Source organism: Lutjanus erythropterus, chromosome 22 (genome assembly GCF_056507025.1).
Source record: "Lutjanus erythropterus isolate fLutEry1 chromosome 22, fLutEry1.hap2, whole genome shotgun sequence".
In the NCBI taxonomy this organism is placed as follows: Eukaryota; Metazoa; Chordata; class Actinopteri; order Lutjaniformes; family Lutjanidae; genus Lutjanus; species Lutjanus erythropterus.
In genome coordinates, this window is record NC_139338.1 from 19,097,314 (window position 1) to 19,117,536 (window position 20,223).

At 41.2% G+C, this 20,223-nt stretch overlaps 1 protein-coding gene across 1 annotated transcript in view; it reads right to left on the reverse strand.

Moving 5' to 3' along the window:
* tmtc2a (transmembrane O-mannosyltransferase targeting cadherins 2a) overlaps positions 1-20,223 on the reverse strand; it is a 91,821-nt gene that overhangs the window by 36,483 nt on the left and 35,115 nt on the right. The window contains 1 exon segment of the mRNA XM_084711011.1: positions 11,400-12,000. Within this exon segment, the coding sequence (XP_084567137.1) occupies positions 11,400-12,000 (601 nt within the window).

The following is a 20,223-nucleotide window of genomic DNA, read 5'->3' on the forward strand; positions in this document are numbered from 1 at the left end:
GGAGCACTCAGTGAGGAAGTGAGAGTGGAAAAAAATTGGATATTGATTTGGATGCTGAAAGGTGGTACACAAAGGATAAGAGAGAGAGCCTTTTACACAAAAAAGGGAGGGGGGGGGTTGTGTGTGCTTATTGATGGATGAGCCCGTGTTGGCTGTCAAGGGAGGAAACTGTCTGAGAAATCCAATTCTGCTTGGTATCAGAAGATAAGCCAATTCCAGCAAGAGAGTCATTTGTGGTGTTTAGGTGAATGAGCTTCATTTTACCCCTCGCTGCCTTGTCTATTTCTAAATCGTTCCTTAATTGACTCCCCGATCAATCAGACACAGACAACTCAAACAAAGCGGAGGCTGCCTCTGCTTTTCACTGATTTATGGCCAGAAACGCACAAACTCAGCAGTAAATAACTGCGGCTTTCTTACCAACTTAACGCGAGCTTTCTGATGAGTGTCTTTTTGGAAGCAACAGGTTGCAGGTTGGTTATTGAAGCAGGCACAAAGAATGAGTGAGTGAGTTTTACTTCCTGTAAGAAAATCCTGCCGAGTCTGATTTGACCTTCACTCTCCACTCAGTAGAGTCTTCTATGGTCAGTAGAAAATAGATCTTCAGTAACCCTCTAACAACTGAATCACTCTCTACTCAACTACACCCTCTAATCGCTCTAAAACTGTCATTTCCAAAGACTGGATCGCAACACAAAATTTAAGATTTATATATATATATAAAGCATTTAAAATGTGCATATTGTTTTACTGATGAGAGGATAAAACACAAGCCTGTTAATTCCACCCAGTGGAATTAACAGGCTTAATTCCACTGGGAATTATTTTGTCTAATTTATGAAGTGGGTTAAAATGTTATATACTGCAAAAACTAAAAGGTGAGAAAATTTCAAGGTAACTAACAGATTTTTGAGTTTTGAATCCAACTCAAACTCCTAAGTTTTTTTTTTTAAGTTGTTGACATAGTTTACTTTCATCTTTAGATAAACTTGAGTCTTTAAGTTTTAGAAATCCCCCAAAATTATATCTCTAAAACTGAGAAACGTTGTTGAAGTAAGCTGCCTTGAAATTTTGAGTTATCTCCACTTTTAAAATAAATAGAAATAAAAAAAGATTGAGATGGCCTGTTAATTTTAGCCAACATGCATTTATTTTATTTTATTCATTAAGTATTTAATGTGTTTATGCAGGCATCAAGATAATATATGGTGATGTGGAAATGCATATATTTACTCTTTATTAATAAGGCTTATTTTAAACCGAGTCACGATGGTTTGTCATTTTTAAAACGTTTGGCAAACACTGCTCTAAATCATCCTTTAACGTCTTGATTCAGCTGTTAATTTATGGATTTTCCAAATAATTCCATCTTACATTGTCATTCTATGGACAGAGGAGTGTTGTCAGGGCAGCATCCTCACTAACACAGCCTTTAAAATGAGCTGTATGTGCTTTTTAAAACTCTGATATTACACACATTTTTGAGTAAGAACAGTAGCTTAATGCCTAAATTAAAAAAATAACCATCTCATGGGTACCTTCAGCTACATTCTGGACATTTCTTGTTTCACGGTGCAAAGTTTGACTCCTGGTAGGAGAAGCACAGGTGTAACTAATCACATTAACGACGGCTCTGCCATGTTCTAGTGCGCCAGTAAGACCAGCACGCCAGCACAGACCTAATTAAGGTTACGAGCTACACCTGTGTTTGACAAGCCAAAGCGCTACCAGCAGAAAGGTCTAGTCTGCGCTTATATGTCTGTGGAAGGAAAAGAGAAGAAGAAAATCTAACTTATTTTCATTCCAGCAGCTTTTTTTTTCTCTAAACATAATGAAATATTCATTTCACACTGGCCTCATCTGATCCAACTGATTTGTTGGCTTCAACCAGAAGTAAAAAGTAGGAATTTGCCCGTTTTTTCTTTTTTTTTTCCTGACGATAGCCTACCATGAATTCCTCTTATTGGTCCAACAGTCCGAGCGGTCCAAAAACAGGTTTGACCAAGATCACCTTTTTCAGCTGGACCGAGGTTTTGCTGTTCGGTCCAATCAAACCAAAATAATCACATCAAATCAAACTAAAACGTCTAAAAGTCTGGATCAAACAAGGCAGGTGAAGGGCCATTATTCTCATAGCTGTGGTTCCTTTCAGTCAGACGCAGAGAAAACCAAACATCTACAAGGTGCTAAGGATGCTAAATTAAACTTTATTTGGAAGGCTCAGAGGCTCGTGTTGCTCCCCCGTTGTCACATTTTACTAAATCTCTACAATATATGAGGCAAATGTAAAGTTAGCAGACATGATTTCCTCATAAAAGCACTGCGTCTGCTCTTCACGGGATTTGTTCTCAGGTTGGAGCCTTGTGATCGAGGCAGGGACGCCAGTGGTGAAAACTTGACATTCAAAGAGCCTGTTTGAGCCTTAAGGGGGTTTAAGACAACACAGAGATTCTTGATGCCCATGAGAGTAAAAAAAAAAAAAAACAGAAAGTAGCTCCCCTGGATCAGAGTTGCCAGGTCTGTGGTTTCCTGCTGCATTGGGCTACGTTTGAAGTGCTGCAGCGGGTTGAATTTTTTTTTTTGTCCGCTGGTTGGTTAGTGCTATTTTTCATGCAGTGAATGGGAAACTTCACTTGCAAGCCCACATATACACGACGTTCCATGATCAGCAAAGGAGGAAGAGAGGAGGAAAAAGAGTAGAGAAAGCAAAAAGACCAAGCAACAGGTGAGTTACTTGAGTCATTACTCAAGAAGAAGTACAGACACTTGTGGAAATTAAGATTCTGGTAAAAGTAGAAGTACTGATTCACCTTCTTTATTCCAGTAAAAGTGAAAAGTTGCCATAAAAAAATACACATACTCAAGTAAAGTACACCTGAAAAATTCTACTTAAGTCCAGAGGCAAAATATTTGTACTTTGTGACTTGCTTAATATACTGCATCTAATAACACAGGGCTGCTTTGGGACCCGGTGAAAGAACTGTTTAGGGTAAACTGCCTCTGATGTTGGCACATTAAATATTTATGGTGTTGCTCTGTAGATATTACAACACATTTGGCAATGACAGTAGTTCTGTTGGACTTTAAAGCAGTGAATATGCTTTGGCAGGGGCATATTTTGAGTTGTGGTACTGGGTGGGTCTTGGCCTGGTTTTGACCTGCAGTTTGGCTGGTTTGATCACACAGACCTGGCAACCCATACGCACCATAAGGTTCTACTTCTGGGGCAACTTGCCAGCTGAACATGCGTTTGTTTTTTGTTTTTTTTTGACTGACTTTATGTTTCTCAAATCAAAGGCAAGGTTAGCATGTTTTGGGCTAGCTAAAACTAGCTATATTTTCATAGTTTTGTAACTATAAAATACACTGATGTTACAACGTGCTACATCATTGTCCCATAAATACCACATGCATTACCAAAAGTGTCTGCTTCAAAAAGCTCAAAGATTTCCTTTTCTTCTAATTTCACAGTTTTCAGTTTTTCCTGCTGTCTAAATTAAATTCCTGGGAACTGGTTCTAGCTGTGATTGATTGGCCTTCACGAGATCTGCGTGTATCCATGGACGACGGCTGGCGTAATCCCCCGCCAACTGTCAAACGCCACATCCCGCTCGCTCCAAGCCTTTGAACCTAACGCTCTTCCACATATCTCCTCCACTTTGGATCCTCATTTGGAAACTCAGCGTCAATTTCTGTGGCTTTCCCTCTACTACTTTTCATTCTCTTTCAGTTTATTATCCACTCTCCTTCCTGAATTAACCCTTCTCTCATTCTCTCCGTCTCTCTCTTTCCGCACATAAACATACATTATTAAAACTCCCAAGCCTTCATCTTTTAGTGGTGCCATTCATTATTAGCTCTCGTTTTATTAATCCCAGAAGTGTGTGGTCCGCCTGTTGACACTGTAGCGTGCAGAGTGTTTAAAACATGTCTGAAGAAACAGCGGGACACGGCTGACTTCATGCGTGCACTGTTTAAAGCTGCTGTGGACTGACGCAAGACAGCAGGGGATCAATCTTCCGGACTTTTCTTGTTAAAGTCATGTCCAATTTGAACGGCTCATAACTCTTTCCAGCATACTGGGCTGATCGTGCAATGGAGTTTTTCAACAGCTTGGTTCAGAAATTCAATTAAACTATTATCTTGTTATCTTCCAAGCTATTTTTAGAAGAAACTTGAATGTTGATCATCATAATTACTGCACACAAAACTAAACCAGTTTGATTGCAACCAGCAGAGGTGGGAGGTAACTAAGTCCAAATACTTTGTTACAGATGTTCCACATGTCTGTACTTTACTTGAGTAGTTATTTTTCTTATAACTTTTTACTTTTACTCCCTACATCTGTACTTTCTGCTTGTTACTGTTGTTTTAATGCATCTGAGTGGAATTATTGATTGTTTTTATTTTGTGCCATTGTGCATCGCCTTCCCAACATCAAGATCAATTTTAACCAAAATGGAGGAGACAATATTAATAGAAAAAAAATCCTTTGTGTATTCATCAGTGCATATCAAGCACAACAGATGTAACAAGACCAACATTACATAACAAAACAAGAAGATGGAACAAGAGGAAAAATGACACAATGACAAAAAAGACATAAAAACAATATAAAACATGTAACACCATAAAAAACATAACAACCTGATAAAGATGTAACAAGACAAAAAACAACTTAAAATATGTAACAAGACAAAAATCACGTAACAAGATGAAAACAATATGAAAGATGTAACAAGATGAAAAGCAACACAAAAGACAGATATATTTCAAACCCTGAAGTTTTCAGAAAGTTGAGGTGGGAGTTGCATCACCCCTCTGTGCAGCAAGTCTTCCTCAGTATGCAGGGAAAGGCCTTCAAAGTTTTGGACACACTCTGTTTGCACAGCTCACATCCAGCAGCACTCATATTTGATGCATTACCAGTGACATGCTAAATTGTGATGAAAGGTACAATGAGGCATGCATCGTTCTTTTTCCAGCTCTCTAATGTGCTCTGGATTCTGCTGACTTGGCACAACTCACCCGAGTCATCAGACAGCAGCACCATGGCTGGCATTGAGAGGGGTGACTTTGATAGAGTGACCTAATTACCCCCATAGTTCTCTGCATGAAAGGCCTGCTGCTGCTGGCACAGAGACCTGTAATGAGACGGGTCACAGGTTGAAGCCTCACACACTGTCCACCAGGACAGCTGATCAAAGCAGGGACGCCCGCTGGTGTTAACTGACATTTAAAGAGTTTCCTGTAGGGACATCAGTGTGAGACGGGCTTTAGTACAACAAAGGGATTTTTGATGGCCTTGATGAGATGTTATGCATCTGATTTAGCTTTGTTGGCCCCACTTCATACTTACTTAGTTACTTGAAAGACTTTCACCACTTGATTTGCACTTTTGAATAAAGTTATGAACAGCCCAAAGGCATGTACCCTGTGCAAAAATACAATAGGCCTCATGCAATAACCAATTTTATAATCAAATAAGGTCTTAACTAGTATGCACAAGTGATTTAAGGTGCCATTTAGATTTTTTACTTGTTTCAAGCGACTTAGCCACTTGCCTCACTATCGGCTTGATCACAAATCTAATAATCTGTAACAGTTTGAGCAATTAAGCATTTTAGTTACAGCTAGCTAGCTAATAATTTTAGTGTTTTTGTTACATGAAGCAAGACAGCTAGCTAATGTCTTTTTTACGGCAACATAGATACATAGCTAACACAGCTAGCTGGCTAATAATTTCAAGTGTTTTTGTTACAGCAACTAACGCAGCTAGCTAATGTCTTTGTTACAGCAACACAGCTACACAGCCAACATAGCTAGCTAGCTAATAATTTTAGTAGTTTTGTTACAGTAACTAGGACAGCCAGGTTATATTCTTTTACAGCAAAATAGATACACAGTTAACGCAGCTAGCAAGCTAGTACTTTTTGGTGTGTAAGTTACAGCAACTACCACAGCTAGCTAGCTATTAATTTGATGATTAATTAATCAGATTTATAGACGATGAGTGAGAGATGTTTTATAGACTGTCACTCACTCATGCTTACTCATTTCACCCATACAGATCATTCACCAATCAAACTAATCAGGATAAACTAATTACTTACACAAGCTAATTTCAGTCTAATTTCAGATGCCAGTTATCATTATCATTATTATTATCATCACACAGAGCCTTTACTGACACAGCTACACTTGTGACTCCACACTTTTACAGTGTCTGACTAGAACACATTTACACTTAGCTTTTTTAAAATGGGATCTGCCTCAGATGCATGAAGTGTGAATGAGATTTAAGAGAACTTGTTGCATCCACCAATTTTACTTCATGCTTTAGTCTGAACAGTGTTCACAAATCATACAGCCTTTCTCCACAGACAGAAAACATTTGTTTGCCTTAATTTGAAAGATTTTTGAGCAATATGCATTAAAATAAAAGTGCACTCATCCATCCATTCACCCCTTTCCATTTTAATCACGTATGTTCCACTTTGCGTTCAACCATTAATCCTTTATTTCTTTTGTAGCACTGCAATAACATGATGTTGACAGCTGTGTTTTTTGGGTATCATAATACCATTCCAGACAATGCTAAATTTGTCATGTTTTTCATTTCAGTTCAACAAGTTCAATCAAGCGATAAATCTGACCTGGAACATTTGTACGGCAGGTTTAGGATAAGAATAAAATAATGTTCTTGCTTTAGGTCCAACGTCTGCTTGTGCCAGACTGTCTGAACATTCACTACTTTTGGCTTTACCCATGCACCCCAGCTAAATAAAGAGCGTGCAGCCGAACTTGCAACAGAGGGCATCATTTCACAGCCGAGTGCTTCTGCCACAAGATAATTGGCACGACATTCATCAAGCCGTCAGCCTGTTACACTGAACTTAATCTGCGTGCCTGCAGCGCTCATTGAGACAAACGAGGATGAAGAACAATCGGAGCCCTCTATTGTCTGCGAGCCTCAAGTAAAATGCTACCTCTCATCTTTCATTTGACTCCAGGTGCACACATTGAAGTTCAGTAAGAAAATGCAAAAGGGGTGGAAAATGGAGGATTAGAGAGAGGGAAGAAAAAGTCCTCCTGTATGATCCAGCTTTATTTCTATTTGAGGGACTGTATTTAATTTCACACCTTCAGTTTATCTTAAAGGTATAATCTTTGATGTCTTTGTTATTCTGTCAAGTAAATGATTCAAATCCTTCCCCAACATTTAAACAAACATGCTTTAATGTCTGACAAAGAATCACAGTTTACCTCAGGCTTAGCAGGGAGATTTCTGACTTTTCCTCCTACCAACAAAAGCAAACTACTTCCCCCCTGGCCCCCTGGCCCCCCGTCCCCAGCCTGGAGCCTCATTCATCAAGCCGTTTTGTTTTAGCCCGTGACAAACTGAGAGTGGAAAGAACAAAGACATCATGCTCTTATGATCCTGGCGTGTAAGACTCATTCTGCCTCCTCAGTAGTCTGCAGCTCTAACACCACACCTTGCTTTGTCTCCATCTATCTCTTTCTAACTCTCCCTCCGTCCTACCTTGTCTCATTTGAAATCTCATCTCAGTCTGATTAGGGAGTTAATAGGATGAGAAATGGGGTGCTGGCCGAAGCACATCTGTCGCCTCGGCTACACCGCAGCTGATTTGCATTTCCTCATTGTTTGTGGCTGCTGTGAGGCAGCGGTCAGGTAATGTGATGTGGAGGATTTTTCAATCTTTTGCTTCATTGTAGAAGAAATAGTTTTTTTTTGTGTTTTTTTTTTTTGATTGAATGCTGCAAGAACGCCTGCAGCCTCTCCACCTACCATCCAATTCAATGGCCACTGACTGCGCCTCAGAAGCAGAATATGATACAGGAGAAGCCGAGCCGTCCGTTCCTGACCCAAAGTGCTTTCTGGGCACAGTAGGTGAGAAAGACCAAGAAGAGATAAAGGAAGGGAAGTGAGAGCATAGTTTCCCTCCTCTTTTGCTTATTCCCTCTTGATATCCTGCTCCCTTTTGTGTTCCCATGCGTCCCGAGATGTCTGGCTCATAATCGAGGAAACGATTGCCCCCGTGGCGGCATAACGAGCTCCCTGCCAAGATAACCGTGACCGGGGCAATAGAGGAGGGCATTGCCAGAGTGATAAACAAGCCAGATGTGCTGGTGGCGCTGGGGGAGGCGGGGGGGCTGGCACCAGGAGCTGACGGGCTGGCACTGGGACGCTGGCCAGGGCTATTGTGTCTGGCCAGAGAGGTGGAGGCTGCTGATGATGATGTCCCTGCTCTCCTGAGTGATAAATACACAAGGAAGTGTGATTTTTCATAAGAGATCCTGACATGTGCTGAGGATGATGAAATGTTTCAGACCATAATGCAACAGACTGGAACAAGTAGTGCTCGATGTCTCTCAGGTTGTGGTCTCATTTCCAAGGCTGTCTCTGCTGTCTGCGTCTGCACTGCCTGACAATACAATCCCAAGAAAAACTACATTTGAAGAAGTTTTTTATAACTTTCTTTTCTTTTCTTTACTTTTATCTTCAATAATTCCAATAATTCTGAGACAGTGTCAGAGAGATTCAGCAAATATAATCTCTTCAATCCCACAGACTCGCCTGCGGTTCAATCAGTACAAACTCACGCTGTGCAGCCAAAGGTTTACTCAAACCCACAGAACTTTCTTTTACTCTTTCTTTTAAATTTTAGACAAGAATTCAAAGTGTCCAAAGAAAACTGTCATATATGCATTTTAAATCCAAGTTTGACTTTGGGTAATATTTTAAAACCTGGGTTTCTAGTTGATCTTTAGTTGCACAGTAAAGAACTAACTCATATTTTTCTTCTGCGCTTTGAAGTTGGCAAATCCAAAAATTAGTTACAGGAACTAACACAGCTAGTTACCTAATATTTTTGTGTTTTAATTACAGCCACTTACACAGCTAGCTAACTACTATTTTAGTGTTTTTGTTACAACAACTAAAATAGGTAGCTAGCTAATAATTCTAGCTAATAATTTTAGTGTTTTAAAGTTTCTTTTCTCTGTATACTATGTTGATTTTCAAGTGTCAAAACTGATCAAAACTTGTAATTTTTCTGTGAAAAATAAAAGCAGATTTAGCTTAAGACAAGCTGATACAGAATAGATAATGATCTTAGAAAGGGTGTGAAATAATTCTTCAAACTTTAAAGCTATTAATATAAAGGAGAACACTGTTTTTTCAGAGATTAACTCATAGTTTGTGGTTGTGGACTGTATTGTTATTTTTCTTCCTCTTGTCTCTGCTTTGCATTTATGATTATATATTTGTCTGCCTCATCATCTGCAAATGAGCTACATCCTTTTCCCTGCTGCTTCGCTTCTCTAACCTGATTTAACAGGTTTAATAGATGACTGCGTACAATTTGAAAGACAGGTGTTGTTTTGCATCCGCTAAGCTCTAGCAATCATGAGAACACACACACATGAGTTGCTCCTGCCAAGCGCAGTGAAGAAAAAACATAATATTTCTCTCCCCTCCCTCTGATCTCTCTGGACCGCTCACCGCAAGTCCTCTAATAACAGTTGTGGGTCATCATTCTGCCAGAAACGACTACTGGAGAAGCTGCCCCACAGGTACGGTAAAGCCTCACACACTTGCAGGGAGAACATGTTTTCATTTGGTGGCTGGCTGTGTAAATAAGAGAGTCACGCACAAGTTTCTGGAGTTCGTGTACAACAGAAACGACATTTGTGATGTACGATACAAGGTTACAGCACAGACCTGCAACAAACAGAGGTATTTATAGATGTTTCCTCAAGACGAAAACCACTATAAAAAGATTTGTGCGCACACACACACACACACACACCAGCGAGAGCCAGACCGTCCTTGCTCCGTAAACCCAAGGGGACTTTTTATTACACCAGTTATGCATTTTACGAGGGCCATCATGCTGGATAAGGAGCAGTTTCTCTAATCAAATGTAGAGTGCCTGTGAGAGGAGGTTTTCCCGTCAAACACCGATTCCCATAATCAGATGAGTCACCGCGTCAAGGTTGTCCTCCTCAGACGACCTGCAGGGGGACATGTAGTCCCGCAGAGGAGGCGGATCGGGCTTTTCCGCTTTTGTCTGCTCTGAGTCAAACGATGCCGCCTTGATTTGCATTTCCATTACCAACTGTTACATGCCAAGCTGTGCCGAAAAAGAAAAGAAACGACGATTCCTTGGTGTATTCACTAGTGCATATCACGCGCCACAGACAACACACAACACAAATTACATAACAGATGTAACAAGACAAAAAAGTTGAACCAAAATGAAAAAGACAAAACAGACCAAAAAGACATAACGTGACGAAAAACAACGTCAAATTATGTAAAAGATGTAACAGAGAAAAACATGATGTCTGTTTCAGGTGGTTCAAAGAACCCTCCACATCAAGGATATACTCGCGTCACGTGTGCATAAATAAAGCGTCATCATATCGGCAGAAATATCAGGGTTTTGAGCTGATACAGTTTTTAATTTTAAAGCCTTTATCTGCCGGTACCGATGATGTGATGATTATATCATGCATGCTGAGTGCAGACCCCCAAAAAATGTCACATTATCATTTTAATTTTTTCAGTGAAAATTAGAATTGTGATGCAAAAATGATCATTCCCACTAATCTTGACTTAAATCGCAAATCTCATTGTCTATCAAGATAATCACGTTATCGTTTTGTGCAGCTCTTCACATCCTTGCTGCAGTGGGCTGACATGCCCAGTCAAGCTGAGTCAATCCAAGCCAACACATATGTACATAAAAGGGGCTACAGCGCATGTGTGTGTACAATTGTGTATGTTTGGACAGCTGACTGTACAAGTGGACCAAATCCTTTACCAGCCGAGGATGTGTTATTGTTTTCCTGCACATACCTTTTGCCACTTTAAACTGAAAAAAACAAAAAAAAACAGCTCACCCCGAAAATAGCTTTTCCTGTGCCCCTGCTCTGTTTCCCAAAACACGCACACGCACACATAATGAGGCTGAGATCCTAATCTAAATTTCCTTGCATTAATGTGTATCTATTTACTGCAGCGAACTGAAGTCGTGAGGAAGCAGAAAACTTCCCCCTCTGCATATAGTTTCTTCCTGTTTAGCGGATGACAAATGAGAACAGCTTACTTTTCATGCACCAACTGTGAGCCGGCAAACAGCTTTCCTAATTACGATCCTAATGAAAAGCAAACAGCGTGCGACACACACAATTTACACACACACAGCCATGTTAAATACACACACAAAACTGAAGCCGCCATACAGGAACCATTAACAGCTGGCTGGATGAGGTTTTGCCTCTGAGGGAAGGAAAAGAGGAAACTGGATTTGTAGGGACGCCAAGACGAGAGCCAGCGAACACACCGGCCCCCGTGGCATGCATTCATTTACCTTTCCGAGCAGGAGGAGAAGCGCTTGGCGAAAGCGGAGCCTCTGGAACACGAAGAGGTCGTACACAGCCGACACGGCCAGCACCGTGACCCCCTGCTCCTTCCACAGCATGCTGGCCGCTGCGCACCACAGGCTGCCCAGCATCCAGCCCCAGCAGCAGGTGACCGAGCCGCTCTGGAAAGTCCCACGTGGGTCCCTGCGAAGTCCACAGTGTCTCACGTAGCAGAGAAGAGACAGCAGAAAAAACAACGCGGCGCCGACGTCCGCCCGCCCGACCACGCCGGCGACTGCTTCAGTGTGAACCGGGTGCGACGCGAAAAGAAGGCCGGCCAGCAGGCTCCACGGTCCCCCGCCGAGCAGCGGGCGGCTGAAGGCCGTGAAGAGGCCCGTGACCACGGCGTGCAGCAGCAGGTTCAGCATGTGGTAGCCCCAGGGTCGCAGGCCGTGCAGGGTGTAGTTGAGGCGGAAGGAGAGGGTGCAGAGTGGACGGAAGGACTTGTGGCTGCCGCTGTGGGTGAGCAGGGTGCCCCAGAAGTCATCGTACAGGATGTTGGTCCACGGAGTCTCAGGAAGGAGGTCCTGGTTCGTCTTGATGGCTCGGCTGAAAGGAGCAGAGGAAATCAATCAATAATTTTCAGCATGATACATAATGAGTTAATTTTGAACAACTTTTTATTTTAGCTTTTTCATTCACGTCTTTTTGTTGCGTTGACAGAATGTAAACGTGTTGTTTTGTAATATTAATTGACCTTGTGTAAGTTTGTAAGATTAGCTGTCTAACTAGGTAGCATTTTAATACAGAGCAAAGCAAAACGCTAGTTAATGATTGATGTAGATCAGCTAGAACTGTTATTGGAGCACAGAGCAAAAAAGGGCAGGACTTAAGACGGATTGATTGCATGGAGAAGCTGCAGGGATGACGGATTTTTGTAGCCTGACCTGGAAGTTAGCATCACTCTGCTTCCCTCCAAAAAAAAAACCTGATATTTTCCAACTGAATTTTGGATTAATGCAGAAAATTAGCTCTGTGGTGAACAAAAGTTTATGATACTGATACTGGCTTTGTTCAGCAAGATAATCACATTGAAGTAGTCACGTAATCTATGGCTAATCTTGACAACAGCAGCTTTAAGCTCAATTAAAACAATATGTAAATCAGCTTTTTATTTTCAAAATACTTTTGGACAGTTTTAAATAAAGTTCTAAATAAATCAGCTGCATGTTGACGTACAGCAGGGCCTCATGTGAAACAATATGTTTTCCAAATTGCTGACGATGCAGTTATGAGTGAATTTAATAGACAAATGCAATAAACAACCCACAGAGTGTGTGATTAAATTGACAGACGTGTGTGTATTGTGTGTGTTGCTCTCTCTCTCTCTCTCTCTCTCTCTCTCTCCCTCTCACACACACACACACACACACAGCATGTACATATGTCACATGTACCTGCGCGCGCACACACACAGGCAGGTGGTTTCACACCCCTGACGCTGCTGTGGATTCTCATAATTAGCGGATCATTACTGCAGACACGAGCCACATTCGTGTAAACTCACCGACTGCAACAAATGAGGATCACCACAGGGATTAAGAGTGATGAATGGAAGCTGCAGCAAGTCAGAGCCGAGCGGGAGAATCACCCCACAAGACATTAAGAATTATCCAAAAAATAAAAAATAGAAACGTATGAAATCTGATCAACACACTGGCTGTTAAAAATAAAAATATCTCAAAAAAATGTATTTTCCTGCCACTGGGAAGCCTGTCGGAAACAGTTGCTAAGGAGAAAACTAACAAACACGAACAAAACAAAGCAAAAGGAAGGTCACAGGGGTAAAACCAGTGTTTCCCATACATTATTAATATCTGGGGTTTACCTGGAGTTCAGTTTTAGAGCGACTATTAATAAAGCATGAGTTTTCTCTAAACACTGTCAAACAATTTTAAACGTATTTGAATAAACTGGACAGGGACTGTTGGGATCTTATAATCAGAGAGAGGATGAAAGTCACTGTCAGACCTAAACACCTGAAAACTGAGCCGACTGCATGGAAAATAACACCGTGGCTTCGGGGTTTTGTGCAAAACTGCCCTCAGCTGCAGGGCAACGCCACCGAACAAGCAGGCGCCAGACACGAGGACCGAATCACTTTAATTTCTCAAATGGACGACTGTTACCAAATTAATAAACACTCAGCACTGAGCTTGAATTCATAACCTTCACAGTCAGACGAGAAATTAATAGCAACTTGATGCGATGTCAAATATCGCCATAGCAACCAGTCGCTTTTAAAAACTAAACTCAGATGTAGAAAATGCGACCTAATAAGTAGCTACAAGCTGACGTGAAGCAAAGAAACACAGAAAAATCTTGAAAATCATGTGATCGCTGGTATGTGTGCCTGATCAACAGACCTGCATCTTGTCCGGAGGTGATCTCACGTACCGCTCGACCAGTCAGCCCAACCTTTTTTGTGCACATTCATGACTCAACGCTGAAGGACCTCTGTGAATCACAGTTTTCATAAAACCTTAAAAAGTTGTTTTTGGCTCCACGACTGCGACAATCTTGAGCACAAGCATCGTGTTTTTTCAGGTCATTGTTCTTGAGAAGGCGATATCTCAAGAACGCCTTGATGGAATTTCCTCAAACTTGTCACAAGCGTCCACTTGGACTCAGGGATGATTCATTACATTTTGGTGATTAAATGTTGCCAAGGTCACAGTGACCTCACTTAACACATTTTTTGCCATAACTCAAGAGCTCATAGGCTAATGGGGGAACTTTTTCTGCTTTAGAAGGAATGCATGCCAGAAAAAGTTTGGGAACCACTGCATGTATGAAATTTATTTAACCGAGCCGATCTGGCCTCGTTCAGGCTGCCAGCCCAGATTTATTTTTTGGCATATCCAGATCGATTTTAGACAGCAATAAACATGAAATGCAATTTTTCCAAATTGGATCCAAGCTGCATTTGAAGGTGGTTTGAAATGCAATGAAATGTGAATCTAAATCCAGACATTCTGGCAATATAAACTGTCTGTTTTAAGCGTCCTTTGTGTTACTTGCCATCCACAACAGTGCAGAATGGTGCAACAGAGGAGTTCTGCACTCTGACTTGACGGCGTGACTGCTTGGAGTACGAGATGAAGGACCTGGATTTCTAATGCCTCTGCATTGGACAGCTTACAATCTGTACACCATATGACAAACTATGTCCCTAGACCCTTGATTTAGGTAAGAAAAAAAACTCCCCCACAAAACCTTTCAACAGGAAAAAATGGAAGAAACCTCAGGAAGAGCAGCCACAGAGGACGGATCCGTCTCCCAGGACGGACGGGCATGAAAAAGATGTTGAGTGTACAGAGCAGACCAACAAAACTGCATTATAAACATGGTGCGTTATTGCCTCTAGGTAACATACCCATTTTTGTCCCTTTACATTCAAATAATAGATCCTCAATTATGGTGCAATATCTTACACAAGAGGCAGGACCCAGAGGCAGGATTTTTAATTTGTCACATGACTCTCTGGAGGTCATGCTGGACCCCTTTTCCCAGCTTTTCTCACATGGTTCAGCTCCATCATCTCTCTCCACAAAAATGATCTGAAAATGCTTTAATTTTTATGAATTTATTTGATAATTAAGTAATGGAAAATGTAAATGTTGCCTTGAAATAAAACCGTATGTTACAGATTCTCATCATGTCATTTTTGGTAGAGTGTGTTTAGGTTTATATACTGTTCAACCAATGTAAAACAACAAATACTGTATGCCAGGGAGGTGAAAACAAGGATTTAGTGACTCACTATCCAGCGTCTTCAAGATCTGATTTGAGAAACAAATCTGATTTGCCTGCAGTCTGACCACCTTCATACTGTATTTTCATTCTCTGACATGAAAACTTGGGTTACGTGAGAATGAACATCTTAAAGTTTGTGTTTCTAAGATCTGATCACAGTGGCATAATGGCCTAATCTTCCTTCTCAGGGCTCGATTACGCTTCGCGCCGTCTCTCTGCCCGTGCATGGCGCAGCAGAGGGGGAAAAGGACAGCGACATGGGGGCCAGCCGAGGACTTCCTTTGTCTGGAGATTGTAACTTAGTGCGGAGTGCAGAAAGAAGAGGGAGGGAGGGAGAGAAGGAGGGAGATGGAGCTGCCAGCCATGTACCCAGCATGAGAGCAGCAGAGGTAGAGGGGAAAGATTGACAATGAAGGGAAAAAAAGGAGAAAAATTAAAAGGCACAAATGGCTCATTAGCCTACGAATCCGGTGTCAAAGCGATAAATTGCTCAATGTGTTAATCCTAACTTTAATGTTTTTTCCTTGCCCTGTCATCGCGTGAGCTGTATAGTAAATTCCTCCATTTCCCAGGATTGTTCTCCGTCAGGGAAAGGCATGTATGTGTTTCTCAGGCTCGGAGTTGCAACAAGCCAAAGTGGAACTCTCCCTTGTCCGATATTTCTAAGAACCCAAAGCATTACATCACTCATCTTACTTCCTTTTATACTGTAGTTCCACAGTGAGCTATTATTTATAAATGTTTTACAGTCCCAGTACAGTGCGGAGGAGTGTGATACGATGGTGGGAGGACTCCAGACAAGAGCAATAAACGTATATTGAAATGTAATAATTATCATATTAAACGTTTGATTGATGCTGTGATTTCCATTAAAGGGATAGTTTGGATTATTCAGATTATTTTCATTGCTTTGCCCTGCTGTCAGACAGCCTTTTCTGATGGGAAACCACCATTATATAAGCCAAATATCACTCTCTCCACACCAACCAAACTCCATAGAAAAAATCAGTAATTTTGCCTCGCAGAACACTTAAGTTGCTGGTCTGCTGCTGCCTCGATCTGTTAGTTTGTTTGTGTTATTGTGTGATTTTTGGTGAACCCTTAACACCAGAGTCACGCAATAACACAAATAAACTAACCAATCAAGGAAGTGGTTGACCAGAAACTCCCATTTTCTACCAGGTAAAATGACTCATTTTGCCTATGGAGTTTGGCTCGTTTGGAGAGAGCGATGTTTGGCTTCTATAATGGTGGTTTCTTGATAGACAAGGCTGTATGATGGAAAGTGAAGTGGTGAAAATATTCTAAATATACTTTACCCTGAAAATGATATGGATTTTTTTGGGGGGGTGGACCATATTTTGGCTGTCCACAGCAGTGACCACCTCAGACACAAACCCATTTCAAATAGTCTGAATTATCCCTTTTATCCCTTTTATAGAGAGCACAACAATCTGACATTATGACACTCACTGTGAAACAATATAAGTAATATATCCACCACCATCAGCAACTGTGTCCATGTTTTTTCCACTTTCCAGTCCCCTCAGGCAACAACAGCACACTATCAAATCCAAACATGGCTGGATTCACCCTCACCCGGCTCCCTCGTGTCCCTTTGGATCTCAATACTCTCTGGTGATAAATAATTTAAATATTCAAATCAGCGCCAACCACTCATCTCCCTCCCTGTTCCTGCCCGCCACTGGAGGATGAAAAGAATGCATTAGCCATGAGGGTTTGGGAATGGGTTGAAAGCACCGATGTGTGTGTGTGTGTGTGTGTGTGTGTGTGTGTGTGTGTGTGTGTGTGTGTTTGTGCCTATAATATGAGGACTACAGGCGTAAATAGCTACTGTACATGCAAAGGTGTCCGTCTTTGTGTTTTGTGAGCGTGTGCACATGTGTGTGAGAGTGTGCTGATGGCTTCATTGAGACCTGTCGCTGCAGCGGTGCAGATAGAGTGGTCTCCCGTAGTGATTGCTGTTACAGAGGGGGGTCTTTTGTATTCAGCCGCCGTATGTGGGGCAGGCAGGCGGGCCGTGGGGCACTCTATTCACAATCCTCAAAGTACAGGACGGGTTTTGGTCTTTTCAGTTCTCTTCTTTTTTTTTGTGGAGGGAGGGGTAAAATTGGAGGGATTTCCATCAGGGGCTGAAAAGAGACATTAGCGGGGTAAGGGTGAGGATTTTTTTTTTTTTTTGTAATAGGTTGAGGTCTTCTTTCACCTGTCCACTGCTTTTAGTGAAGAGAAAATTGGCTGTCTTTCAGTGTTTGGGTATGTGTCTTTTCAATATGCAAATGCAGCACTCCACCACCTCCCCAACAGTGATCTCACCACCGCCTGTGATTTGCTTTTTCATGTGCTGTTGCTGCCTACAGACACATGAAGGCCTCTGTTAGGGACAGTCGGCGAATATACATTGAATGTGCAAAAAAATATGTAGTGAATTTAAGTCAAAGCCATTATTCATTATTATACTACAGCAGGAAGGAGAAAGGAGGAGATGTGCACAACGACAGGAAGAGGGGTTTAGTTTTTTTTTTTAAGATGGTTCCATGATTTTGTGTGGGAGGAATGAAAATCATTGCAGCTCCCAAAAATACATTTAAAGTGGAGCACAATCTGTCGACAGATTTTGCAACAGTTTGTTGTATTTATTGTGCTGAAACAATAAGAACAGTTGGCACACCCTCATCTCTCAGGACACTTTTTTAATTATACATATCCATTTTCTATGTTCATCACAAGGGACTATGCACAGATTCAGCACAGGTTGAGTTAATTAGGTGGTAAAATTGGTGTTTCCAGAGTTTCCTTAATGTAAATTATAATGTTAAAGTTGTCCAATAGTGGTTTCTTCTACACAAACAAAGTTATGTTTACATTTAGAGAAACACTGCATGTATCCATGTTCAATGCATTGTTACATCTGACAAGGAGGTTATGTTTTCTTTGCCTTTTGTTTGTCTGTTTGTCTGCAGGATTATGGAAAAACTACTGGTCTGATTGTCATGAAACTTGGTGGAAGGTTGTAGCATGGCCCGAAGAACAACCGTTTAAATTTTGGAGTGGATCCGAATCACAAGGCGGACAAAGAAATTAAATTAAAATTAAATTGTGCATTTTTTTACACGATTTGTTTGCTAGCTTGCAGTGGTGTTCTTTCCTGCCTTTGTTGGCGACAGGACTGTGTGTTGCATCACCCTCAAGATCGTGCACCTGCATGTGCATCCTTTTCCTTGTCTAAACAAAATGGTGAACCACTCGTAAGACATTGACCCACATATGCAGAATCTCCCAAACTAAGTAAGTGAATGGTGGCCATTTTTCCAACAACAACAAGCTTCAGGAGACTTGGAGGTATGGAGGTATATGGAGGTGTTTTATGCCTTTTTTTGGTCATTTTTTCTATATAAAAACTGGTCACCATACACTTGAATTGTCTGGGAGATTCTGTAACACTCCAGCAGTGTTTTGTGTTTGTAGGTAATGACTGCATTTTCTTTTCTGGCATACTCAAGTACACCTATATGTGTTTGCAGTTTGGTGTCTCTTGCAGAATATCATTGCACTCTTATGATAAGAACCTCTCTCGCCTCATAAAGCTATTTACTCAATACTGCAGCTACAGTTTCAATCACTCCTGCCCCGCTGATCCTCTCTGAACAACTCTCATGAGGCATAGGAGCCATGTAGAGATCTCTCCAACTCTCTCTCTCTCTCAGCTAGAAGCTTGAATCCCCAGAGTCAGAAACTGCATCCTATAAAAGAGCTGCTCCCTTAATTGCATCCTCATAAAGTTCAGCTTACATATTTCAGATGAAGTTTGAGCACAAACACACTACAGCACATTACGCTCTCTGTGGTTTGACTGAATAAACTTACCCTTTACCCTTACCCATGTGTACTCGTAACTGCATTGCAAAACACAGCACTTGAGCCTCTTTTAAATATTTGGGCCCTCGTCCAGCCTGTCTGTCTGCAGCATGTGCACTGGCCGGACCGCTGAACCCTAATAAACATCTGCAGTGCAAACTGCCATCACTTAACATAATCACAACTGGCTGAATTACAACCTTTTGTAGCAGAGTGCATCCTCCTGCTTCCTGGCAGCAGTAATGAGATGGATTAACCAATCAGCATGAAAACAGCACCGTTAATGGATACTGGCCTCGACATTATTTCGTGGATGTCATCACCTCTTTGTTCATTTTCCTTTTTTTTCCTTCTCTTATCTTTGCTACCATTACAGTTTGTCTTTCTTTCAAACAATCCACTTCCCCCACTTCAATCCATTCTTTTATCTTCATTCCCTCGACCAGGTGTGAGAGTCTGTGTCCTACTGTCCATTCTGTCCACAGCTGATCTCACATGCCACCACACCAATCAGCCTAAAACTTTTTGTGCACACTTATGCTTAATAATCTTGTTACAGTGATACACAATTTTTGAAAAAACATCACAAAACCCTACTGACTCCTCACTCCTCTTAACAGACTGGTAGGAGCTCAGAGTCATCTACAACTTCAACTGGAGCATTTCCATACCTGATATGTATGTATTAAATGTCAATGTTTACAGTAAAGTTTGGACAATACAAAAAAAACTTTATAAAAACTTTGTACATCTATATAAGAAAACTTACACTAAATTGTACAAACCATTATTGAAATTAAAATTAAATTAATTCAAAACTTAAACTTATGTAAATCTCCACTGGTTGCATCTGGCAGTTGCAGTGCCATTGCAGTAGGTGCTTCACCATCTGTTGCCTGGTGGAGATCTGCACTCTACTGAGTGCACTCCAGTAGTTTCATTAATTAATATCATTTTGTTCATGTCTTCTATCTATTTAATTTCCCTAACTTATCACATTTACTTTCTTCCTCTCTGCTCCTTTATCCTTTATATCTTTCTGCTCTGCCTTAATAACTCATCTGAGCTGCTCTAATTTGGTACCAAGCCCTTTTCAATACCCTTGTCTGGCCAAGATTTATTAAATTTCCATCTCTT